The 27,641-nt window shown below is 35.8% G+C and overlaps 1 protein-coding gene across 8 annotated transcripts in view; it reads left to right on the forward strand.

Moving 5' to 3' along the window:
- The window catches only part of ANKIB1 (ankyrin repeat and IBR domain containing 1), an 88,378-nt gene that overhangs the window by 53,606 nt on the left and 7,131 nt on the right, over nt 1–27,641 (forward strand). For all 8 annotated transcript variants that reach the window (XM_030266955.4, XM_030266951.4, XM_030266957.4 and 5 more), the window contains 13 exons: nt 5,116–5,233; nt 8,673–8,881; nt 11,102–11,190; nt 12,887–13,031; nt 14,301–14,467; nt 18,618–18,706; nt 19,555–19,685; nt 23,716–23,850; nt 24,412–24,498; nt 24,592–24,658; nt 25,025–25,170; nt 25,744–25,922; nt 26,470–26,521. In XM_030266955.4, the coding sequence (XP_030122815.4) occupies nt 5,116–5,233; nt 8,673–8,881; nt 11,102–11,190; nt 12,887–13,031; nt 14,301–14,467; nt 18,618–18,706; nt 19,555–19,685; nt 23,716–23,850; nt 24,412–24,498; nt 24,592–24,658; nt 25,025–25,170; nt 25,744–25,922; nt 26,470–26,521 (1,614 nt within the window). The remainder of the gene's footprint in view (nt 1–5,115; nt 5,234–8,672; nt 8,882–11,101; nt 11,191–12,886; nt 13,032–14,300; nt 14,468–18,617; nt 18,707–19,554; nt 19,686–23,715; nt 23,851–24,411; nt 24,499–24,591; nt 24,659–25,024; nt 25,171–25,743; nt 25,923–26,469; nt 26,522–27,641) is intronic.

Below are 27,641 nucleotides of genomic sequence, written 5' to 3' on the forward strand. Positions count from 1 at the left end.
TTGTTATCATCATACTTATACCAGGGGTTTGCTGGCATATACACCAGCACAGGTAAGAAGACAAGGAACTTACAGATATGGGTGGGACAAATCAAGAGCCACTTGAGTAAGCTTTTCTGTAAGATAAGATGTTGGCTCATACCTGTTTAAGGTAGATGCTGAGCAAAACCAGCTGCAAGACTTGATACAAGGGACTGTACAGCTGTCCATCTCACATACCAGGGCCACTTTCCCATGTGTTCTAAATGTTCACAAGCCGAAAAATGTCAGCCTGCAATTGGTACTCCAATTGATGACCTTGAGAATTTACATAGAGCAGTTCTGTCTTCACATCCTCCCTGCTGATTTTCTCCCCCTTTCTTTATGACTTTCCAGTGGGATAATTTCTCTAACATCTTGTTTATCTCTAAGAGAGCAAGTGCTGGCACAAGGGAGATGCCAAGAGCATGTAGCCAGAAGTTAATCTTTCAATCCTAGCCCTCAGAGTGGCTAAAATCAATTGAAAAAACAGCCTTAGAAAGAGTTGCATTGAGCTGCAATCCAAATGGCCGCATGTCCTCATCCTCCAGGTCTGTATACAAATGTCTGGGATGGGCAGTGACAGCTGCACTTACCACTGCCTATGGTGATGCCTCTGTCAAAACCCCCACAGCACAGATGCTTCACCAAAATTGCCTCTCAAGGATGATCCTTAACTTTTTTTCTCTCAGTTTCATTTTTATATATTATTAAACACTGAGGGATGGAGTGTACAAGGTGCTTGTTTAGCATCGTATTCAGCTTGTAATTGTTGCCATTCAACATCCTTCCAAAACAGAAAATACTCATTCATGAATAATTAAAAAACTTTGAACACTAAGAAATGCATTTCCAAAGGAACTGCATCTTTTGAATGAAGGTTACAGGAAAAGATAAAATATTTGAAAACCATGAATAGGATTTCTTCCTAGGCAGAACAGCTAAATGGGCTTAACTCCAGTGTTTAAGATCTGCACAGTAGTATCTGGAATGATAGTACCCAATATCTCTCCTTCAGAGCCTGCCGTGTTTACAGGAGAACACAATTCTTTTTCCTTATTTTTTTGCTCTTACTTTGTTGAGTAATCTCAAAAAAAATCTTTGATGTATAAAATCTAAATCTATCTTTTAAATCCAGTTGAAGATAAATCTATCTTTTAAATCTTTTAGATCCAATTGTGTATTTTCACAATGTAATCACAATGACATTAAGTGATTGTTCTTAAGCTGGTAATATAGATTTTGGTTGTTCTTTCACACAGTCTTGCATTGAGATTTGTTGTAGCATGAGAGCATATTTGTCTTGGTGCTGTATCCTTGGGAATCTTCAGACTGAAAGGGTCCTTCCTTTCAATTAAATCAAGTAATGTTTTAAATTTGCATGAGAAGTGCCTGGGAATGAGCAGTACCTCAGAGCAGATCATCCACAACAGTTTTGGCTCTCAGTCAGACACAATGAAATACCTTATCCAACAGCAAAATATATAATTTCTTTATTTCTTTTACATATGTTCTACTGAATAATGAAGAAATACACTGCTAGTGAATGTATCACAGATTTACTGAGTGTATAAAATTGGAATGATTTTTTCAAATCCTGAATTGATGTCATATAAATAGATAAGTAATATAAATACCATAAGTACAAAGAGTTATCTTAAATTATTCAAATTTATTTTATCTCAACCAATAGAGAATGGTTTATGAAGTGAGAGAAGGGGACCACCTTTAGTTAAGATATATGTAGTGTCAATAAACATATAGTGCATATAATTCTACTTGAATGAGTTAAATGGAGAATAAATAATTTTTAATATATTACTGCATTAACTGCAGAACTCCATCCTTCCATAAAGAAGGATGTTTACATGAAGTGTTTTGTCACCATTTAATTGACAAAGAGTTAGCAAGAGTGTAGCAAAGAGTTACTTTGCCCCTGTCTATTTTAATGGTGCTTTAAAAGTGAAGAAAGTAATAATAGCTTGAAATGAACTGTTAAAATAATCAGCTTACATACTGAAAGTACTTTCAGGAGAAGAAAAAGGTATAATTTATGATATCTAAACATTAGTAGTAAGAACTGGAGAAGAAACGAATTTCAAAGAAGGGCTTTTGAAAATGCAGAAGTGTTCTCATCTGTTTTGAGAAGCTCAGCAGTGTATTAAAGTAGTAACTCTTATAGTATATTTCAAAATCATTATATATTTAAATGATGCTAATATTGAACAACGTCTTTTTCACAGCAAATGTCAATAAAGAGTCCCTCTGTAAGTGACCATTAAAGGAGCCAGGCATCATTAACTGTAATCAAAATCCTTTCTAGCACATGGCATTGCAGAGATAAGTCATTAGTGTTCAAAGTAGTTAAAAATAAACCTCTCTGATTTTACATCCTGGATGTACATCCTCATAGCTAAAGACTGTATCTTTACAAATCTCTACAAGACTGTCTTGTACACATTACATTTTTAAGGTTCATTGTATAAAGTCTTCACTCTGGAATTTCTGGATTAACCTCCTTAATAGTGCCAGCCTAAAATTTCTTTCAGCTTCTTCTGTGGGGCTCATATGTTGTTTTATGAAACAAATGTCTGACGTTTCAAACACATTCTTAGGGAATGTTTCCCTCATACTTAAAAAGATAAAATTAGGATTCCTAAAATCTGAAGATCTAAAACTCCCTTCTGGGTTGTGTGGAATGCTCCAGTTGAGGTAATATAGTAGTCTGTTACTCAAGGGGAGATACTTGACAGTGGTTGACCTAGAACCAATCAATTAAATATAATTCTGAACATATCTGCATTTCAGGATAAAATACCAGGTCCTAAAATATGCTTATATGTTGCAAGTTTAACAAAAAAGGTATTTTTTCTTATGATGTGTATGGTCTTCAAGAATTGAGTACTGTTGTGCTGACACAGCTGATTGCTTTACAATTGCAATTCAAATGGAATTCAGAGTCAGTCATGACCATTCTGCTTCTGTTTCTTTGCTGTATATACAGCACAATTATAATCATTCTGGCACACAGTTGTTTCTATCCCTGTCACTCTGAAATGTTTTTTAAAAAGTATCTCTTTTGTAATAAGTTAAGAAGGTCAGTCAAATTCCAGCATGCTGTTAATCCAAGTGGCCCAGATTTATTTCTGTGCAAGCCATTAACGTTTAGATTGTCCTTTACTGAGTCATGCATGATCAGCACTGGAAGGACATAGAGAAACTGCCCAAACTTACAGGTCAGGACACTTGCAGGTCATTTCTCTTCTGCTTTGCTTGCTTTCTCAATAAGAACAGAGGCCCAATGCAGATCTGTGGAGCATTACTCTTGCTGATGGCAAAGTTTCTAGTAGGGAGAAGCACTTGTTTATGTCACTGATTAGCTAACAGAAGTATTTGTGTGAGTCAGTCATGAGTTTTAGATGCATTGTGGAGTTAATTATGATGTCTGGAACACAGGAAGCAAGTTACATTTTTTGAATAGGTGTCTCAAAAGAGCAAATCACTTAGCAACCCAGAGTATCCATTCTCTCCATCACTTCTGCCTTCTGCTTGTTATCCTTAAAGGGGACAGTAGAATTTTACTTAGATTGTAACCTTTCGAGGACAGAACCAGTCTTTTGCTTTCTGGCTATGTACGCTTGCATACATTTGTGTCCTTACAATCTAGCACTGGAGAGTCCTGGACTATAGTCTACATAAAACCAAAATATAGATAGTAAATAATAATGCATGGTCTTAACTGTCATTATTTGTCATCACTGCTGCTGTGTCCTTCCTTCTCCAAATTGCTGAAGACAATTGCCCTTTGGTGCCCAGGTTCCTGATTAGATCTGAGCATGTAACACATTATGTCAAATGTTTTAAATATCTTGTTAGCTACCCTTTAAATAAATAAAACCGGTGCATGAAAGAATAGTGTTTTTTACATATCCTTTCTGTATTCATTCTCTTTGCAGACCCTCCCACATTTTTTGGGGTTTTTTTTTTCTCTTTCTACCTATGGAAAATTTTCTCTGTGCAACACTAACAAAGACATTATTTGCTGTCATAGTCTTTCTTAGTTTTAAAAATGAGTCTGCAAACATATGTGTGTATGTCTGCTCTCTTGGTTGGAGCTAATTCAGAATCCTAAATTACTTCTTTTTGTCTTTCTGATTTGAGTTTTTAATGTTGTAATTAGGGGATGGATCTCCAGATCAAGAAGGCAGCTGGATGATCTGCTCTCTGTAGGGCTATGAGAATTGGCCATTGTTTCTCAAAAACTGTTTTGATATTTCCATGTACAATATATCCCCAGCCTTGGAGATGTCCAAAAGCCATCTGGACATCGTCCTGGGCAGCTGGCTCTAAGTGACCCTGATTGAGGAGGAATGCTGGAACAAATGACATTTGAAGGTCTCTTCCAACCTCAACCCTAACAGTATTGCTACAAACATCTAATTGAATGTCTCATCTGTCCTACTGGGGATGGACTTTGTTTCTGAAAGGGTGGCTATTGCCTCAGAAGATCCAGATACTGGATTCTGTTCACAAACCTCTCACTGTCTAATGCCTCAATGTATCCCCTGCAGACCAATTCAGAGTTAATGGGTCTCAATTAATGTGTAGAGTCAGAGAATGCAATGTATGATAACCTGTCCTTTGGCTCTTCTCTAAATCCTTAGTTCAAATCTAGTCATGCATTCTCATACCTATTCCACAATACCTGAGGACTAATCACTGAATCAAAGTTCATCTAGATTCTGTGAAAATCTAGCTTGTTTTTGGGAGAGAGTCAATGTTAGGCTAGTTTATAATTTGAAGATGGCTTCCTCCTGTAATGGAGAACTTTAGAGTTCTCCATTATACCTGGAAGAAATGCTTTTAGATTTTGAAGTTTACAAAATCATACTGTAAATATAACAAAATGACAGTGTTTCCATGTAGCTTTGCATGATCATTGGTGTGCATGGTGAATAAATTTTGTCCCATACTGCCTTGCAGTTGAGATGGTAATAGTAATTAGTAATAGTGCTTTGAATGCTTTTTTTTTAATACTGTATTAGAGACTAACTTGAAAATATTGGACATAAATTATCTTTCTTCATCTTCTTCAAGCCATATGAGGGACTAAGACTCCAAGACCTGCGAAGGCTTAAGGACATGCTGATCGTGGAATCTGCTGACATGCTTCAAGCCCCGCTCTTTACTGCAGAAGCTCTACTTCGGGCACATGGTAATCCCAAACCTTAAAATCTAAATAAACTGCTTTCAGCAAATTCAAAACCACAGTTTTATGTTTGCACTTTATTTCCAAGGAAAAGAGAAGTAATGGTTAATAGCAGGAAACAGACCACACAGTACTTCAGAAAGAAGTACAGCTGCAGTATGTCAAAAAACATTGAGGCAATCGGGGAAGCTGATAGAAAAGTGATTCAAACTAGGAATTATAATGGAAGACAGTTTAACTTCAGCAATGTGGAAAAACAGAAACATCCTGTTTTGGTGAGAGACAGAGACACAGGAGTAAAACTTACATAGTTTTTATGTCAAAAAAGTAAAATTCATCAAACCTATTTTTGTCTGACTGTTGGTTTTCTGCCACTATGTATTTGTGTATAAAACCAGATCAACATTTTAGAATTTATTTTTCATTGCAATAAAAGCAGTGTGACCATTGTAATAACTGGTTGGAAATTGCCTTGGGTTTAAATTATATGAGTGTATGTCTTTTGGAGGATTTTTTATAGTTACACTTTGCATACAGGGTATGCTTTTCCATGTGCATATCTGTAACTAGTTTATTTTCACTGAAATAAGTCTGTATTCTTTTTCAAGTTAAGCTGGAGTTGTCAGAAAGGGAATATACTGGATTCAGTGTTTTCTTCAGACAAAAGTATCTCTAAAACTCGGTGTAAGCTGTAGGCTTTGATTCAATGATTCACAACTTATGCTTACTGAAGCATCTGCATTGTTACTTTATGCCAAAGGAACTACTCAGGCAGTTAATGGTTTGCGTGCTCATCTCTGTGTTGCTGGATTAGGCTTTCATACCCTATTATTTTTGTGTTCTCCTTGTTAAAGTCAGTGGGAGAGAGAAAAATGAAATAGAAGGACATTATTTTAAACCCACAGCTTTTGGTACACTTTAATGAGGAGTTGTGGTACCTGAAACTCATCTCTTTTACATTATTTTCCATAGCTGGTATTTGTGTTCCTTTTAACATTGAGCTAAGTAAACCAGTATAATAATATTTAAGGCACAGTCCTTGCACATATATATATTATTATGTTGATTCTTTGTTTAATTCTTATATTATATTTATAATATGTGCAATATTTGAATGCTATGTTGTATTCCCAGAATAGTCTCAGTAAGGCTAAAAATGATAAATATTTGACTGAGTATTCATAACCTGTGCAGATATTTGGAAGAGGAAAATTGTTCAAATTGTTCAAGCTCTCAGCTCAGTCTGCAATTAGTTGAAAATCAGTGAGGTTGATGTAAATGGTAGAGAAATGTCCGCCAGCATCTAGCAAGCAGGAATTGAAAATTGAGAAGAAATCAGTCTGTGTTGGAAAGGTCATTCTACTGATGTTGCCTTAGTGATGTTCTGGTAACTTAATGCAATTGGCCAGTGCTCAGAAAGAAGCACGGACAATTAGCAAGTCATGAGAAAATCAACTATTTTGTCTGTAGCTGTATTGATTCAGCTCAGTAAAGGAAATAACTCAGGTGTTTACAGAGGTTTAGAGAATAAACATCAAATGAGAAATTGTAACGTTTTTGCATTAAATTTTGAAATTCACAAAAGAATAATGTGAAATCTTGGTTTAATTCACACAAGGTGTGATAAGCATGTTTTAAATTCTTGGAAAGATCATACTTATATAAAGTTTAATAGTGTACAGGTGTATAATACTTAATCCACCAGACTTTGCTTTCTTTTATTGTACAACTATGTCAAGTTATTGACACAGACATTAAGAGTGTATTTTCCTTTTTTTCTCTTATTTGAGAGACAGAAGTATGTAGAATTAGAGCCAAGATTTAAAAAAATATTATTGTAGCAGTCATGAAAGCTTTACAGTTTTTCTACAAGTGTATTTTCAACATTGTTTCTCTTCTAATTCAGTACACAGCAATGGATTTCAGGATAAAAAATAGGCAATTCAACAAATATACCTTGTATTTTACTAAAATTCGTAAGTTAGTAAAGAGAACAAAGTGGATCCATTTGGTGACATCTTTTAGCCCTTACCTATTTCAAAGATACAGCGCAACAGAGAAAGTCAAGAAAATTTCTAGAAAATTTTATCTGTATCTTAACATCAGTCAGCCCCGCTCTGAAAGGTTATAAACTCAGGGTAGTATGAAAAAATGCTGATAAAATTTGTAAGTTTTGATGTGTAAGTGTGTGGGTCCATATCTTTAAACAAATGAAATTAAACTAACCCGTGATATGTTTTAGCTTAGATAAGTAAGGAATTGATCAATAAATCATCTGCAGCTCAAAGATTTTTTTTTTTACAGAGGCAATACTTTTACTAAGTTTGGTGCTTAGAACACATATAGTTTTTTTCTCAGCACTAATACAGGATAGGAGAACTATCTTTTCCTTATAAAAATAAAACTAAATAAAAATAAAACATCTTCTGGTTAATAGCATTGATGTTTCTTTGAGAGTACCCAGCACTTCAAAAAATCCCCAAACTTTAAAATAGTTATTTAAAGCAGTAGGAAAAAATTGGGAAATTTCTAATAGTTTATGAAATTCACGTTTGTCTGATCTGTGTGTAGTGTTGATGAGTTTAGATTAAAATCTGTATAGGAATTTGATAGATTTATACTTAAATGAGAACTTTCAAGTATTTTGGGTAGAGAAAACCTGCAATTCTGGAGATATCTTTAGTATTTATCTTAGGAATCAGAAACAGACTGCATTTCAAACAATTATATTATATATTGTTTCACTAGTTGTTTTTTGTATATAAATGGGCAGTGTTAATTATGAATAAAAATAAAGCATTCACTAACAAGTGCAGAATAAAATGTAGTGAGAATATATGAAATTTTCTTTATACTTAGGTGGATTTTTTTCCCCCCGCAGAAACACATTTATAGGCATATATATATAAAGTCTGGAAAAGTCTGGAAACTCATTAAGTCACAAATCTTTTTGTAATCTTAGTATTTTTCCTGTATTTCCTGGCTTCATTTAAAAAAAAAAAAAAACAACAAACAAACAAAAAAAACCCACAACAGATAAAATTGAATCCATATTAAACAATTTTTTTTTCATAGCAAGAAAAAATAATAAAAATTCATTGGTGTGAGGGTTGGTATATTTTCATCTGTCTGTGATAGTACAGTTCTGGTTTTCAGCTGAGTCTTCTAGCTACTACAGTTGCTGTAAATAAATAACAAAAATATGTTAAGACATATTACAGGGAAAGGAGATGTTTGTGATGCAATTATTTACAAAAATGCATTGCATTACATATTATCTTGGAGTGTGTTCTCTGAAATGGAATGTCTGAAGTTCCATTCGATTACACTTCATTATAGTTATTTATTTTAATTTTTTTTGTTTAGTGTTCTTTTGAGGATGCAGTTACAAAATACATTTTAACATTGTCAGGTGCATAATTTCCTGTATCTGTATTTCTTGAAGACTGGGACAGGGAGAAGTTACTCGAAGCCTGGATGTGTAACCCGGAGCACTGCTGCCAGCGTTCCGGGGTTCAGATGCCAACGCCCCCTCCGAGCGGGTACAACGCGTGGGACACGCTCCCGTCCCCACGGACCCCACGCACCACTCGCTCTTCCATCACTTCCCCTGATGAAATCAGCCCCTCACCTGGAGACATGGAGACAGCTGTGGTAAATTTATAAATAGATCTTAAACCAGCAGGGCAAAACAGCTGATTTCTAAACGCGGTGCACCTGTGTAGACAGGGCAGCTGCCAAAAATACCTTTGTGAAAGTATAAAGTGTTTCTCTTTCCAAAAGTGAAAAATCAGAGAAACAGAGAAACACTTCTCTGTTGAGAAGTTGAAACCTTAAACATTCTATATGATAACAGTTCAGCACCTGGCAAATCGAAAGCATTCTGGTTTTACCTTGGCTGTCATTCACAAACTCTCATTTTAGACAGCTACAGTCACATCAGTGCATTTGGCTCTTTTGAACTTTTCATCTCATCCCTATCAAGATGTTCAATTTTATTGTATCCATTTCCCTGAATGTACACAGTTCTGTGAACCCTGCCTTTTGAAAATTTTTTCTTTAGAAAACAAAATTGTCTTTGTCTGCATTTTGAAATGTCAGCCCACTAGTGTACTGTAAGCTTATAATTACTTTTACTATGTGTGGGCTGCTTCAAGCAGTTTACAAAGCTATTGCAAATTTGAAATATGAAAGCGCCTTTCATTAAAATCAGTGTGGCTCTTTTGGAAGACAGAGTTCTCTTTTTAATAATCCACAGCTGCAGCATTATAAAGCTATTGCTCCATGATCTAAGCATTTTTTTTAGAATATTACATGCAGTCTTTCAGATGGATCATCCCAAAATCTCATATTAAAATTAAGACCACATAGAAATATTTTATTTCTTTAATTGTAAAATGCGCTATAGAAGGTATATTGTTATTGTACATTTATTTCCATTAGCAGTTAAATATTGTCCGTGAATAATTCCTAATTAAAATGTTGAACAGGAGATTATATATCCTCAGTTTTACATTGTGTGTTTTGTTTTCCATTGATGGTCTATAAGCCAGGAATCCAGGTGTGGATAATGATTGCCATTATAGATCTAGTGTGTCTCAATCCAAGTCCAGAGTTACACATTTAGTGTTCCTGTTTGTTTAAGAATCTTACCTGAACTACCAAATCTCATTTTGCCAGGAAAATGAAAACTAAAAGGAATAGATAAAATAAAGCCACAAGGTATAAGGCTCCTTTACATGTTTTGCATTTGCATCTTATTTTATAAACAGTTCTAGTAAACATTTTTATTTGATGTTTTAGCTTGGGGCTTCATTAAATTCCTTACTTTAAAGATACCTTTTAAACAAAATTTACAGCTCATATAAATTTAATAGAAGTTATTTTTAATGCATTCTCAACTTCTAAAATATTTAATTTTGGCAAGATAATAAGTTTAAATGAATGAGGGAATAATACATATCTTCACTGAGTTTAACACTTAAAAGGCCATTATTTTTTTGTTTGATTTCGTTTTGGCTGTAATGTAAGTGCTTTTAAAGTTGCATACCACAGGCTAACTTTCTGAAACTGTCCTATGTGTATATAATACCTAATGCATTCAAAGTTGAAATACATTTTCATGGTGTCTTTGTTTCAATGAAAAGAAAAATCATTTTTTATTTCTTGAAGAGCATTAGTATTGATTTCCACACATAATTAGTGAGTATTTTCACACATAAGCAGTGAGTATTTTCATCCCTACTCTTTGACTCTATCAGAGTAAGGGTCTCAGTATTCAGTGTTATTTTTTCTTTAGTACCTACTTCTGTAAAATTCAGCAATTATATCTTATAGTGGGGTATTTGTAGTGTAACTTATTCTTCATTTTGATCAAAAACCTCTAAGTATTTTTAAAAAAATTATATATATGTAGGTTATTACTTAAAGTATTTGCTGCCACTGTTGTGCACTCAAACTGCTCCACCTTGATTTAGACCTGAGTGTGTGAGATGCTAAACATTTCCTGTAGCCTCTGTCATCTCCAAACTCATTTCTGGCTGTGTGTGAAGCTGATGAAAAACACAGCTCCATTTGGACCTAGAACTCTGAGATTCCAACACTCTGCAGAGTGAAGCACTTCCTGAGCTCAAGGACACTGCAAAAAGCAGCCCAAAATGTGCTCTCTGGATAGAGAGTTATAAAAACAGAGATACCAAGTCTTTCCCATTCATATAGCTTAATTAACTTTTTTTTCTGGATACAGTTAGATTTTTTCCCCCTATCGAGCACTGCTTTAAATTTTTGCTGAGATTTTCCAACAAAACTCATTCTGCTAACAATACAAAAAGCTTTAGGGTATTTGTTAATCAAAAGCATTTTTGTCATTTACAGTGTGACATTTGCATGTGTAATATTTCTGTGTTTGAAGACCCAGTGGATATGCCTTGTGGACATGACTTCTGCAGAGCTTGCTGGGAGGCGTGAGTATCTGTACTTCTCTATCGTGTGAGAAACTTTCATGCTGGCTGTGTTGAGGAGGAAAGGACAGAGACTATAAACAGCTAATGCTGAAGTACTGTTTGGGTTTCACAGAGTTGCTGGTTTGAACCTATGGACTATTTTAATTGTCACTCAATCAACCATTACTGGTTTAGGCTTATGTAATGTTTGTTTAGGTTCTGACTAAGCAAAATTCTTAATCAAATGTTTTAAGCTTGTGTGTAAATAGATAAGCCTACTCTTGATTCGTTCAGTGTGTGTGTGTGTGTGGTGTTGGCAGCATTGGGGTTTACAGTTTCTAAATTAAGCACATGCTTAATTCCATCTCTGGGTTTAGCACACTAAACTTAGGCATTGTGAATCCATTTCCAATCAGAAAAGCAATTAAAATTCTTTCTTTATGTTGAGAGTTAATAACTGAGGGGTAGATTTTACTTAGAAGTTCTATTAATCTAATGCTCTTGTTACTGCATAGGTCAGAGTAGTCGTGCTAGTGAAAAACTCAGACATGGATAATTAGGGTAGTATAAATATTAATCATATTTCCCAGGAATAATTATATCAGTATGCAGTGCTTTGTATTCATCTGTGTCCCCATTCAGGAGATTGTACTACTTGATCTCTGCTCCTGTAGTGTCTTGTTACAGCACCATTTCTGCACAGCTATTCCTACTGCAGATCAGCCCCATTCCTATGAACCCATAGTTCTGGTGCTAAGGAAGAGAACTTTCTTTTCCATATGAGCTTTCCAAAGGCAGTTCTTTTCAGTGGCAAGAAAATTGTTAGTTGTGAGTCTCTTGCCTTGCAAATCCCTTGGCAGAATGTAGGAGTTACCAAGAGATCGCTGGTTTGACGTGGTGCTTCTAATTTGGCTGCTGGACTGTGTGTCCTTTGTGCAGGACACAGGGGCCAGCTCAGAGCCACAGGCTCAGAGCCACAGGCTCAGAGCCACGCTTCAATGGCAAGTATTTGTGGTGGTGCACTAAGGGTGGAATTCATCTTTCTGAGCCAGTCATTCCTAAGTCACTTGGATTATAGCCAGGACTGAGTTACCCAACTCTGAGATACAAATCTAAGATGGGTTGTATTGACAGGCATCTCTGCCTTAACTACTAAAGGATCTCAGATGACTACCTTAGAATAACTGCCTATCCTTTAAATGATTGAAGTTAGAACAGTGGCATCCTTGTTGGCAGGTTAATAAGCCTGTTACAGCTTTCAAACTAAACAACAGCAGCACATTTTTGAGCTTGTTCTGTGTTTAGACATTTGTGTCCAAAAACAGGCCTAGTTTTATTAGCACAGTTGTAGAAAATAATTGTGTATTAAATTAATTATTTCCTAGATTAATAACACTTAAATATTCTGTTTCTGATTTAAGGTAGAAATAATGCTCAGTTTAATTAAATAATAAAGAACTGTGTGATAAATGGCAAGGATGGAAACCACAAACATTGGGCTAAATACTGCTGATGATGCTCACATTTGAACCATGACAGTGTTATTTTTTTAATTATGCTGTTCATCAAATTTGTAGCTCTTTTAAGCAGAAAGGGATACTTTTATTTCTCTGAAAAGTATTTATTGTGAATACCTGTGAACATAAGTGTAAAGTACTCAACCGCCTTTTCACTTTTACTTTTTATTCACAAATACCAACTGGCAAAATTCTGGCAGATTTTTGAATCTGAAAATTCAGGAGGGTGAAGCTCACAACATTTTTTGCCCAGCATATGATTGTTTCCAGCTTGTGCCTGTAGACATCATAGAAAGTGTGGTTTCCAAGGAGATGGACAAGCGATACCTTCAATTTGACATTAAGGTAAATTATCAAACTGTTCTTGTACTCTTGAACTCTATTCTATTTTATAAAAGGTAACTTAAAACTTCTGTATGGAAGGCTGCAATATATCTGGAATTTTCCAGGTAGAAATTCATAAACAAATATGTGCACATATGTATTGGCTCTTATATAGCATAATATCAGTGTTTGCCATATCACGGAGAAAAAAATAAAGAACATTTTATGTATTCCTTAAGTAGAAATGCCACATTTCCATAGTATGTTTCCTAATGTAGTATTAATAAAATAATTTTATCAACTCATTTTCATAACAGGTGATATGAAGGTTTTAATCAGTCAGAGTTGTGTTCACAATCTGAAATTTTAAAAGTTTTCAGATTGTTTTTACTGCATTCAGAAATGGCATCCGTTTCCTTTTATAAAACTTCCTAGTACTATGCTTGATATGATTACTGCATATGGGTAGAGGAGTAGGAAAATATTGATTTGATTTTCCTCCATTTTTTAATGTATTTGTTTTCATCATTGCAATTTGTTTTTAAAAACAATCTTTTAATTTAGCTTTCTTCTTTTATACTAGTGTAGTAATGAGCTAGTCTTGAGAAATGTGCTACTTTACCAGTGGCAGGGCAGAAGTAGATATTTTTTCATTTACAGTACAGTACTTTCTCTGCAACAAGTCTCTTTATTGCACAATGAGATGCAAATTAAATTAACAGATCTGACTCATATTTTGCAGTTTTTTTTTTGACTGTTGATCAGAATAGGTTTGAAGCAAAGTAGTGGAAGTTCCTTTTTTTTTCCTCAGAGAAAAAGAAGACTTGTTACATTAATCAAAAATATGGGAAATAAATTACTGAGTTTGTCTAGTTCTGATTTCTGGTTTATTGTGGGATTTTTGTTTAATTGGTAAGGTTTTCATTCTTTCCAACTGAAAGAATCAGTTCTGCTAATGAGTGTATTGTCAGTGCATATATACTAGTTTACTGTAAGCCACATTACAAAGGAATTAACTTGCAGAGATTGAACTTTTGTTTGGAATGTAAGTCATTTCATTCTTAGTGTAAGTCTGAAGTACTGTTGTTACTAAAGAAAGAGTTGAAATTCAATTACTCCCTTTCTATAACTATATTTAAAAGTCTATCCTTGTAGCTACAAGACTGTCCTTATAGTTTTTTTGCTTTGTTCCTTCAAAGGAGGACTATGAATACAGATTGTTTCATATCAAGGATGAAATCTGATCTTATGTGGTAATATTTTTTCTTTTTCTCGTTGTTTTCCCCACAGGCCTTTGTTGAAAATAATCCTGCTATTAAATGGTGTCCTATACCTGGCTGTGAAAGAGCAGTAAGGCTGACAAGACAAGGGTCAAATTCAACAGGATCAGACACACTTAGCTTCCCTATGCTAAAAGCCCCTGCAGTAGATTGTGGGAAAGGACATCTTTTCTGCTGGTTAGTACTGGAAACTCACCTGCCTCTACATAAACTCAAAGTCACTGCTATTCCAGGGACTAATTAAAAAGTTCCACATGACACCAAGAGTGCAACAGAAATTAGTATGGAATGGTAAATGACTGTACTATCCTCTATCCATGCACTACTCAAATATTGTGGTATTTTGGGGCATTGCAAAGATTTATAATCCAGTAGTCATTATTGCCTCTGTTAAGTGCAAAATAACAGAATGAGTGTTGTGATGTTCTGTTCTGAGGGAACAGAGGAAAAGTGGGATACTGGAACAGGGATGTTTGTGTCTGGATAGTTGCATGATCAAAACATGGCACATTCTCTGTTGTAGTCTAGAAAACCAGCGATGTTTATCTCTTTCTGAATTTTGCTAGAATCACATCAAAGAAGCTGGAGTTTAAGTGGGGCCATGAAGGACCATTTCCTTCACACCCAGCTATTCTGTTTGCAGGATCACTCCAACCTTTGTTTCACTTGAAGTTCAGCACTTTTTCTTTCTTCTACTGCATTTTAAGATAACTATGAGCCCAAGAAGGAATAAAAAGATTGCTGATCTTCAGCACTTCCTAGAAAAGGACATAACAGTATCAAAGAAAGTAAAAAAAAAAAAATTGGCATATTTTTCCTTGACATTATCAGACTTACAATTTATGACTGTTGTAGTGGGACAACTTTATGTTCTTGGAAAGTGAAAAAGGGTCAGCCAAAGTACAGACATTGAGACAAGTTCAGCAATTCTTCTTTTCATTTTTCAATTGAAACTATTATACAAGGACAACTATTATACAACTACTATACTATTATCCTAAATCATCTTCTTGATTCCAAGTATCATAATTCTTAATGAAAGATACCTCTGATTTTATTTCTTTTCCCATATGAATGAAAGGGAGAAGGGAAAAAAAAAGAACTAAAACACACCTGATGAAACAAGCACAAAAGCCAGAAAACATTACTTCCTGGGAAGAGATTATTTACAATGGATGGAGAACTCAGAAAGAAACAAATCCCATGGAAACAAACCAGAAAATGTTTTCTACCAATGAACACACAAAAATAAAAAAACATAAAAGAATAAAACTTAGTGGTATTCCACAAGCAGGTGCCATCCTCTCATCCTTGCTTTCTGATGGTAGAGAATCAATTTTTCTATTAACCTGAAGGAACCTGACACCACTTCAGTGTCATATTGACATGAACATCAGACAATGGCAGCTTCTGATTCCTTTACATGGACTGAATGTACTAGCTCCCTAGAATGTTCTCTGAGAGTGAAAATATCCTCTGAGTGACCAATTTTCAGGAGAAATTCAGTTTTTACATTTCCTGATAATATTTCCATATATTCTTTTTACATTAATGCTTTGAAATACTGGACAAGCAAATATAGTTAAGGTCTTGAAAAATACTTCAGGTTAGCAACAAAATGTGCAAGAAGGCCTTTCCAAAGCCTCTTTTTTCATCCCCACAAAAGTGAATGGAGAATTTCAGCAATGGCAAGAAAGTTCTGCTAGCAAGGAAAGCATCCTGTGGTACCTCAAATCAGAACCATTTGCTAAGGACACCACACTAGTCCTACAGTACAAAAACTCTATGCATGAATGTGTTCCTCTGGAGAAAAAGTGTATTCTCAGTTCAAGAGTTTTCATCATTACTGTGTGTTTAAAGGGAGCTTGCTTTGTCTCTTTAAATGTCAATCAGCACATCTCACAGTCCCATGTTTCTGTCAGTTCTGCAAGTTTTACCCCAGCAATCTACAGCTTAGACATTGCAATAGCAATTGATTTAGTAAGAGATTCTTCTGAATTTATGTATTAAGAAACAAACCTCTAGATAATCACTTTTTCATATCTATAGCCTTCCTGAAAAGAAAATTCTCCGAATCTATTGAGCAATTTCTTTTTTTCTCTTTTTAATGTAGGAGTAGGAATGTTCCTCTTCAATTCAGTTTCCTAGAATTTACTCAGTTTTCATTACGCACCACCAACAGCATCTTCAACAAAATGTAATCAATTGTGGCAAATACAATTCCCTTTCAGAAAAAGTATTCTGAATTATTTAAATGTGGCATACATTAAAACTGCACAAATCCTACATCCTAAGATCCATTCAACATGTTAGAACCCCCTTCATGCTGTTTTAGAAGCACAAAGAATGGTACCAAGCAGACACTTACGGAAAATAGTCTTAGTAGGCAGTGCACACTTAGTTTTGTACCCTCAGCCCTCACCCCTTTCACCCTAGATATGGGCAAGGGGCAGAGTCTCACTCTGCAGGAGCAACAGCTCTTCAGGTGCACTTAGGACGCCAGTTATAAGTTGCAACAGTGTTTTGCTGTTTTGGTTCAAAATATATTGTTGTGAGAGGGAAAAAATCCAGAACTACATTCTTCTTTTAGCCCTTCCATGAATTTTAACTTGTTGTGTTGAAACTTGCTACAATTTTAATAAGTATGTTGTGCCTTCATAGAAATCATCCTGCTGAGTATTGAGCAAGGCGTCTGGGGAGGCTCCTGCTGTTAATTGGCACAGCTGCTCATGTTAGTTCCTTTCATTCACTGCTGTCTATCCAAAATAAAAGTTTCATAAACACTTTCATGAACAGTAGACTTAATGTTCTTACTCTAGTAAAATGACATCCCAGCATAAAAATGCTTGTTTTGGGTGGGATGAGGACAGAGCTTCTTCCATGAGAAGTTGTTATTGAACAACTGATGTGACTGTTACATATAGATAAATAAAGATATAAAGGTTTAGATATAGATATGACTGAACTTCATTAAAAATCCAGAAATCTACAAATTTGAAAGTACCAAAGACACATGACCCTCCTCCCAACCCCCATAAAAGATTGACTAATCAATCAGCTTTTAACTTAAAACCGAGCTTGTCAACGTTATATCTCAGCTAGTTTCAGTCCCTTCTGACAACAAATACTATATACTGTGAGAGGGTCTTGGCACTGTTGAAGTCAATGATTTAAGTGTCTTACTGTCCCACAGATGTGAAAGGTGTTAACTTTCAACCAAGGATGAAATCACCTTATTAGAGGCCAGTTATTCATTCTAGTACAATCTTTCCCAGCTAAGATCTTAAGTCCAAGCCAAAGATGAATGTGTGCTGAATTTAAGCTTTTTTGTAAGCAGACTAGCTAATGGAAAAAAAGTTCAAAACTGTTCCCATAACCTTTTCTTTCTTCCTGAATTCCTGCTTAAAATGTGGACAAGAGCAAGCAGAAGAGTATTGATGTAGCTTGTGAACCTGCACTGCAAGAGGGCAGTTCACCACTGGATCTGCAGCAGATTTGTGTATGCTCTGATACAGCTGGTGACCATCTGAAATTATTTGCTTTGATATGGCAGATGTCTGAGGCTATTTGCTGCCATTCCAGTAGAAAAAAAGGAGCTATTACAAATCTAGAGTGCATATTGACACATCCACACTGAAGCGCCATCTGGAAGCCATATATCTGCTGCCACTCTGTAGTAGTGATTGCCATCCTTAATCCTAGTAGGAACTTCAGGAGAAGCTCAAGAGACTCATTACTCCACTGTGTCCATGTAAATAAGTTCAAACCCCCATTTAAGAAGATCTGGTGGAAGAAGTAAATATCCATAAATATTTAGTCATGGTGTTGAAGGGCTTTGATCTTGTTCTAGATTAAAAGCTTGAATCTAGTTAAAGATTAATTATTGCAACTGAACAGATGCAAGTAATTCTACATAAGATATATTTCTGTTACAGCAAACTACCTACTTTTGGATAAACTCTGTAGTCTGGTTTACCTTTATCACAGAAACTATATGAGCACTTTTGTGGCACTCAAATAATACCCAGGTATAAGAACAAACTGCAAGCCAGCTGATTTATTTCAGTTTGTAATTTTAAGAAGCTTCTCTCCTTTCCTGTCCCATTTAAATTCTTTATCAATAATAGTCATCTATGCTTGTGAGCAAGTAGTCTGAGTGTATTTTAAACCAATGTTATTTAGATTGCTTTTGTTTTCCTGACTTAATTAAATTCTGGACATGTTTTTTTGTTTTTTTTTTGTTTTTTTTTTTTTTTTATTAGCTTGAACCAATTTTGACTTTAAACCTCTGAGTTATAAGAAACTGTGTATACACCTTCTTTTTCAGGGAATGTCTTGGTGAAGCACACGAACCCTGTGACTGCCAGACTTGGAAGGACTGGCTACAGAAAATATCTGAAATGAAACCAGAAGAACGTAAGAGCCATGCAGGGCCAACAGGGAGGGCATGGGTGTTTTGATGCCATTTTGATCTTTTGGTTTTAGACAGATTTTTTTTTTAGTTGCATAAAGTAAAAAGTGTTTTCAACATTGGTTGAAGAATAGGGTAAAAGGGGAAGAAAATTATACTCCTGAACAAGGGGCTGCTTACATTTTAACTGCAGCATTATGGTTCTTTGTAGAACATTCCTCCCCACAAATACATGTGTCATTCAGTCAGGGTATGCAAAACTCCTTCCCTTTTAAAGCTTTGTTTAATTAATTAGTCAGTTTATTACTGCATATAACTTCATTTACTTTGTCCAATTTTGATTTTTAGCCCATTCTGCTCATGTGATTGAGTAGTGTTCCTAGTCTACATTAACAAAAAAAGTAAAGCTAACATCAATTTGAACCAATACTAACTTGGTTACCACAGTTCAGAGCCTTTCCATAGTATGTTACAAATATTTTGGAAAGCATAGAAAATTTTATAAAGAGGCAAAATACACCCTGCTTTTTCAAACTATACCTGTTGTTTTAATATATTTATTTGCCCCTTTATATATTGTAATTGTAACATATACTGTATATAAATTTGTATTAAAAGAGATCTATGGAAATACATTGAAATAATAAGTGTATTCATATTATATATGTATAAACTAGAAACTGTAATAATAAAATACATGTGAGAAATATGCATAGTGAAAAACTTGAGTATTTTGTCAAGAAACAGGGAAATATGAGTCATTCCTAATCTGATTCTCACAGAAGATTACACAAGTACGATTTCAACCTCTCTGTTTTTGCATGCTCCATATCCTCCTGTCACCTTCACAAAGTTGTGGGAGTGAGTGAGGCCTATGAGGACGCTGCCAACTGCCTGTGGCTACTGACCAACTCCAAACCTTGCGCCAACTGCAAGTCCCCCATCCAGAAGAACGAGGGCTGCAACCACATGCAGTGTGCAAAGGTAAGAAGGACCCATTGTGGGATTTCAGAATTCAGCTTTGTATGTCCTGTATATAGTTTAGGACCACAAAGGTCCAAAACCTCTGAAGGGTCATGCCTGATAGCTAGTGGAATCTGTTGCAGGAATTAGATAATGAGCAAATGGCATGTTACATGTATTTAGAAAATGTTTTAATGTTTACTGAAATTTGTTTGGCTGACAAATGTACACTCTAATGACTAAAATTTCATAAACACCGTAGAATAATTACCAGTACAGCATGAAACAAGTAATTGATGGTTTAATCATCATTAATAATGTAGAAGAGAAAGAACAGTTTTAATTGGCAGATGTAAGATTTTAAGGAAGGCTTAGGTTTGATGAAGGTTTTGCCTTACTATATTTTTCTTTTGCATTATTTCTCTAACATAGCAACAAAGCAGAGAAGTTTAGGTGGAAAACTGTAAACAGGAATTAATCAGTAGGTATGAAAAGACAGCAAAGAGTGATTCCAAAGAAAATTTACTGATGACAGCAGCCAGAAAATTAGTCACAGGTTTGCACTGTGCTACCAAAATAGAAAAAATACTTTTGCCATGAGTTCAGTATAATTTGAAAATGCTTTTTCGTTCAAGTTAGTTAAAAGCAGCATATTTAGACATTTCTTTATGTCGGAAATATCATATAACTACCACTATTACCTCTTTGAGGAGCATCATTAAAAATAAGAAAGTAGTGAACACTTGACATAATTGGCCGACAATAAAAGGCTAACAGATTTAATTCTCTTTATTTTTCTGAAAATGTGCGGGTCTCTCTCTATTGCTATGCAGATCCCATTTTCTTTATATTGTCACATATTCTCTCTCTTTGATACGAATTGAAGACTGGGGCTTTTCCTGGCAGCAGAGAACAGTCTCCTACACTTTGATTTATGCCAAATTTGTTGGTTTGGGGTTTTTTGTCTTAAACTATTTTAAAAAGAGCTCATAAATTCCATAGTTTTAAAAACTCTATAAGGTATGTTTGTTGCAGCTGTTGCCAGTAAGCTCAGTTGTGGCTTCAGCAAAGTGGCTTCAGGCTGGAGAAGACTTTGGCCAATAAACACTGATGAATGAAAATAATTTGCCATGCTAAGGCACTAGCTGACAATCAGAGGTCTCTTTTCCTTTTTGATGGTTATAGGCAGATTGAAATATCCTTAAAACAGCCAGATTATTTTGTCATGGTCAAATCTCTGCACAGACAGCAGTTGCCTCCCCTCAGCCTGGTGAGGAGGGTGAGGAAGAGTGTCCTCAACATCATTGCAGGGCTTGGACACAATGAATAGTAGTCACCTCATTTGTTGCTTCTTCTGCTGAAGTGACAATCCGTGATGGAGCTTCTGCCATTTTTTGAAGGGAGGTCTGCTCAAGCTCACTACATGATGGGCTATGGCTGCTTCTTAGCATCTACCATGTAACTTGGTGTAGAGGAGAATACTCCTTACTCATAAAACCCTGTTTTCTGTACTTAAGCAGGCATTTTCTTGATGTTTTATGAGTGCAGCTTCTAACAAGGAAGGGCTTACACAGTCCTGCTTTCTCACTCCACTATCTATAGTTCTATAGTTGTATTTTAAGCTTATGGGTACTTTGATTTCAAGGAACAGGAGGAATTTCATAGATAATAAATTGCTGCAAGTTTCGTGAAACTTGGTAGCTATATGGTGCAGAGACTTCATTTATACTGCCACCAAGAGAGAGGCTGAAATACCTACCCAGTTGTTACCTGCTCAGCAATTACCTGTTCTGCTTGGTTCAGATCATGGCCAAGCAGCAGATGGGATTTGTTAAGCCCAGGTGGTGATGACACAAGGCTCAGCAACCATAAAGACACATAAAACAGCTCAGGAGTTAATCATAGAATACGCTGAGTTGGAAGGGATCCACCAGGATTAACAAGTCCAACTCCTGGCCCTGTGGAGGACACCCCAAGAGTCACACCTAGTGCCTGAGGGCATTGTCCAAACACTTCTTGAACTCTTGCTGTCAGGCTTGCTGCTGTGACCACTTCTCTGAGGAGGGCCCTACCAGGGCCCAACCTGGTTCTTGGGGCCCAACCAGTAGGACCACCAGGTTGGATCCTCTTCCAGGGCCCAACCACCCTCTGGGTAAAGAAACTTTCCCTGCCTTCGAGGGAGTGGACAGCTCCTCCCAATTTAGTGCAAACTCAGTATTCTTTCAAGTCCTGTGTCCAGGGAAGCCGTCATGTTACACAGTTCTCCAGCGCTGTGCTGGACGTTTTGTCCCGAAGGAGGCTGTGAGAGAGTATCAAGAGTTCTGCTGGAGTCAGAAAGGTCACATCACCTGGCTCCCCTTGTTCAGCTGGGAGGGTTACCCTGTCACAGAAGGGGATCAGATTCGACTTTCCCTCATGAAGCTGTGCTGGCTGTGACCAATGACTGCATTGTCCTCCAGGTGTTTTTCAGTACCTCCCAGAGTAATCTTTTCCATGGGGTGCACTGAAGTGAGCTTGACACGCAGTAGTTTTCGGGGTTGTCTTTCTTACCCTTCTTGAAAATGATTTTGGGTTTGGGAGTTGTGTAGAAACAGCTAATGTGGTTTTGAATGTCTCATGAGACTGAGATACTGGGAGGAGGGTCTGGGGACACTGTGTGAATCTTGGGTTCTGAAGAGGCTTTTGGAGATAGGCGAGATTAAAAGATAAATATAATGAATTGGTCAGATGGGAGATAATTTGGGAGAGCTGAGATTGTTGCAGTAGGAACATATATACATAAATTAATAGGAAGTTGAGCTTTATTTGTTCAGTTGCTTGTGAAACATATAATTTCATATGATCTTTTAAATATTTTGCAATTATTCTTTTTCTTATCATGAATATGAATGGGTTTGAAAGGTAGGCAAATGATGCAGTGATACTCAACACTTCATACACAGTTCTTTTTGTACTTCATTCTTGGCACTTCTCACCATTTTTTATAAGCCAACAGCTTTAAAAAATGTTTGAAAACAAGAAGGAACAGCACAATAACAAGAAGAAATATTGTAGTCTTAATTGCTTTTTAGAAGAAAATCAGCACTACTGATTTTTGAAACAAAATTAGCAAAAGTACAGTGCAAGAATTAGATTTCATTCCTTCCTGTAATATATCTTAGTGATTGTATGAAATAACTACAGACAAACACATCTGGTATGGAGTAGGTATTCCTGGAAAGGTTAAACTTATCAAAGGGAGAAGAAATGCAATTTAATTTCTCAAATGCTACTAATAATACTTAAGGCTTAATATTAATTAATGTAAATGTTCTCTCTTCATCTATAAGACAGATAAAATAAACATAGTTCACCAAATTGTGAAGTCGTTTGCTTATCTGTCCATAAATAGCTTCCAGTTATTTTGGAATTAACTAGCTGAACACTCGCTACTGAATTGAGAATATTTAATACAGTTTGATTTTCTCCGATGCAGAGAAGCCTGAATAAGTCACCTTACACTTCCTTGAAAGGTTTTACCTATTTTGAAAGCACTTTACTCAGTCAGTGCAGAAAAGCCTCACCTGGAAGTAATCACTCGTCAAAGTTTGTGTTCAGACTTCTCTCTTGCTTTAATAGTTGTTATCAATATTTTGTGTCAGGAACAACATGTGACAAAAACAACGTAATTGTGGTTTTTAAAGTAATATTAGGGAAAAAATTTTATTGTTTCCTATCAATAGTTTCTGTGCTATTTAAAGAAATGGGACTGGTTTTCTAACAATAACAAAAAAACAGGCCTGATCAGCTGTATTTACAATTTGGTTGATTTCCTCCACTTAAAACTTAACATGTAGAGCCAACACACTCTCATGATCCAAGGAACAAAAATTATGACTGACACGGTTTGATAAACATTTCTTGATTAAGTAAAATAGGAAGGAGAGTCCTCAGAATTTTTTACAGTCAGAATGCTTTTAAGTTGTCCATAGAGGAATAATGATGCCTAACTACAAATCTAAGACATTTCGACTTCTTTTTTTTTTTTCTTTTTCCTGTTTTTTTTCTGAAGTGCAAATATGACTTTTGCTGGATATGCCTAGAAGAATGGAAGAAGCACAGCTCTTCCACTGGAGGCTACTATAGATGCACTCGCTATGAAGTTATTCAGCATGTAGAGGAGCAGTCCAAGGAGATGACAGTAGAGGTAACAAATGAATGTGTGTATTTTAAAAATAGCACTAAGGTTGCAATTCTCCATTCAGGACAAGTGTAATAAAACTTCTTCCAAACCAGAGTTCCAAATGGAAAAATACAACCTTAAACGTATCAAAGAGACAAAAAGAAAGCACTACTTATTGGTGGATGCATAAGATTTCTGCTTTTGACTTTGTTAACAACCACTGGTGACTTTACTCAAGTCATTTTACTTCTATGTGACATAGTTTCCTTTTGTGAAATGAGCATGCTGGTCCTGAAATTAGTTGCTGTGCACTACAGAAGACTTAGCCTTAATTTTGGCTTTCAGAAAGTTGCTTTAAATAGCAGGGACTGTCAGTGTATCAATTCTTTGGCTGCAGTATTTGCAGCCTTGTGAATTTCAAAAATTAGTTTTGTCTCTTTTCTTACATGGCACTCAGCATTGTGCACAATACTTTATATATAGTCTGAATAGAAAGAGTTCATTATTTAATTACATTTATTGGTGATTGTTATATTAAATGATAAGATTTATTTTGGGTGTTTTTGTCTCTCCATTATTTTCCAGGCTGAAAAGAAGCATAGAAGATTTCAAGAGCTTGATAGGTTTATGCACTATTATACAAGATTTAAGAACCATGAACTTAGCTACCAGGTGTGGGTCCAGCCATTTTTCCTGATTTTTTTTTCCATTTTATTAATCCAAAAATAATTATCTTATTGTATTTTATTTATTTTCTTTTTCTAGTTAGAACAGCGCCTTCTAAAAACAGCCAAAGAAAAGATGGAGCAGTTGAGTAGAGCTCTAAGTGGAAGTAAGTATTTGTTGTGATCTGTGCCTCTGATTTGAAATCACATCAACACAGTTATGGCTAAACTGTTCTTTTTTGGATAGTGCTCACATCAAGTCTGCTGTGTGATGTCATCCCTCCAGTAATAGAATTTGTAAACATTGGATGAAAGTAAAATGTACAGTAAATCTTACCTATTCCAAAACTCAAGGAGGAAGTAGGATTAGTAAGATAGAAGCTAATGTTCTGTGCTTATTTCTTTTCCTAAGAACACTGTGCAGTTATTGAGAACTTGCTGCTCTTTACTTGCAAAATATTTAACTGATATGCACAAAAGTAATGCTGACATCAGCAGGAAAATACTTTGCCAATGCTTGTTTCACATTGCAGCTGAGGGAGGCTGTCCTGATACCACATTCATTGAAGATGCAGTGCAAGAGCTTCTAAAAACTCGCCGCATTCTTAAGTGTTCTTATCCATATGGATTCTTTTTGGAGCCTAAAAGCACAAAGAAAGAAATATTTGAACTTATGCAGGTAATACATGGATATATTTTACTTTCCTAATAGCACTTTATTTTTTTATATTAGTTATCAATGTCTTTTTGCCATTTTGTAGTGTAAAACTGACATGCCTGTTTTATATTTGTAACCTAGTTAGAAAAAGTAGCATATTTTTATGTCATTTTGCGGAGGAAAAGGATAAAGACAGATGGAAGGGGAAAGTAAGAATTCTGCTTTCTGAGGGTAACATTTTAGCTTTAGTCTTCATCTCGTTCTCTAGCTTCTCTTTTCTTTCTTTCCCTTCTGATATGATTGACATGTGGGAGAAGGCAAAACTGGGGGAGTACCTGGGACTGCTTCCTCTTTTACTGTCCCTTGAAGATGTTCAATATTTCAGAGTGCAGGGAAATCCTGCTCCAAGTTGGAGGACAGAATGTAGTTCAGTAAAAGAGTAGGCTATGGGACAGATATTTTGGGGTATTTTGGTATTTCATAAGGTGTTTTCAGGAAAATGGTTATAATTCCCCTCAGTATTTATGGAGAAGAGCTCTTCCTGATTTGCATTACCCTGTAAAACTGTTTTTTCTGTATTGCTAACTCCTGCAGACAGACCTAGAAATGGTCACTGAAGACCTTGCACAGAAAGTGAACAGGCCTTACCTTCGGACACCTCGCCATAAAATCATCCGAGCAGCTTGTCTTGTGCAGCAGAAGCGCCAGGAGTTCCTGGCCTCTGTGGCCCGTGGCGTTGCTCCTGCAGACTCTCCAGAAGCACCCAGGCGCAGGTAATCCACCCAGAACGCTGCACCAACCAGTCCAGTTCTTTTGGTAGCTGCCAAAGTGAGGGAATCCACTGCTGTTCTCTGACTATGAGGTAGATGCTAAGTGTGGTGGTTGTAAATCACTGTGATAGTGGTACTTTCTTGGACATTTCATCCTTGTGGAATTACAGCCTTTGGGGAAAAACATATTTTTCTTTTTGAGGATCACCGCTATGTGTGTTGCAACCTAAATTGCTTCCCCATTTGTGATATATTAATTATTAGATGTCATGGCTTCCATTTTACTTTTTTCCATCAAGATTGTCACTAAATCCCTGGTACACTTCAAAAATCTCTTAAGTATTTGCTAAACATATCAGGCAGTTCTGGAATAGTCAACAACTTAACTGTAGGGTTTTCAAAATTAATTTTGAATTAAGAATTAAAGGGGAACTCTTGTTAAGTTTAGAGAACTACAGTGGCACTGTTTTACAGATTTCAAAAGGTTTTGAAGCTCTGGAGGTTTTTCATATTTGTTCTACATTTGATGGTGTATCTTTCCATTTTATAGCTTTGCTGGTGGAACATGGGATTGGGAATATTTAGGATTTGCATCCCCCGAGGTAAACTATTTCTTTTTAATTTTTAAACTTAGTTCTGCATATGCTAGAAACACAGGTATGATTACAGTCTGCATGAAGAGCTTCCTTATCTTGAGTCAAAGCATTTCAAGTTGGTTAAGCTTTCCATTTCATTTATTTCACAACAGAAGGAAATATATTCATATCTAATTGTGCAGTGACTATAAACAATGCCTCTAACATGGATGTAGTTATCTAAGGTGTTAGCCAAGCTATTTCATATTCATTTTCCAAGTATGAAACCAGTGTTAAAATTGAATATAAACTGCTGTCTGTGTGCTGGAGAGCCTTAAAGTAATAAATGTATGAAATTGTGTAGATTACTTTTGAATGCAATATCGGCTCAGCAGAATTTGACAAAAAGTTTATGGAATTTCCAACCTCTGTCACAACCCCAAAAAAAGCATGCAGTCATGCTCCTAAATATTGTTACATATTTCAGATATTTATTTTTATTGTTATGTGTTAAAGCAGGATGGAAATTGCATACTCAAATGACATTAATTTCTGCTACTTTACCAAGAATGAAAATTATAATTTTTAAATTAATATTCTATGAACTCTATATGGGAAAGAGGAAGTAGTTTTTGAGACTCTGCTCTAAAAAATGAGAAGCTTCCTATAAAGATTTCCTTTATCATCTTAATTTTTAGTTAATGTTTTGAGAACATTAGATTAAAGCATTCAGTCAGGAAGGAAATTTCTCTTCAACATTTCCTTGTTTGCTGTTTTCTTTCTAGCTAGTCATTGTTAAACAACCTAGAAAACTCCATGTACTTTTTTCCATATATTTCCTTTGCTATTGTTCGTGAGCATCACGCTGGTGAGAACATGGCTCGCTTCTCTACAATAAATCAGTTGCTTCTCCTGTCCAGTTCCTTTAGTTCTTTTGAAATAATCCCACATCTGGCAACATCAAACTCATTGTGATGTTACTGTATGATTGACTGTGATGTTACTGATGACAGTGGAACTGGCTATGAGAAGAAGCTGGTAAGAAATGTGTTGAAAAGCTGTTTAGCAGGAGGTGAAATGCAGCTGTGCTTAGATGAACTGCTTATGAGTTTTTATGATTTGCCTAAATGTGGCACTGTGTGATGCA

The sequence above is a fragment of the Taeniopygia guttata genome, chromosome 2 (assembly GCF_048771995.1).
Source record: "Taeniopygia guttata chromosome 2, bTaeGut7.mat, whole genome shotgun sequence".
NCBI classification, from domain to species: domain Eukaryota; kingdom Metazoa; phylum Chordata; class Aves; order Passeriformes; family Estrildidae; genus Taeniopygia; species Taeniopygia guttata.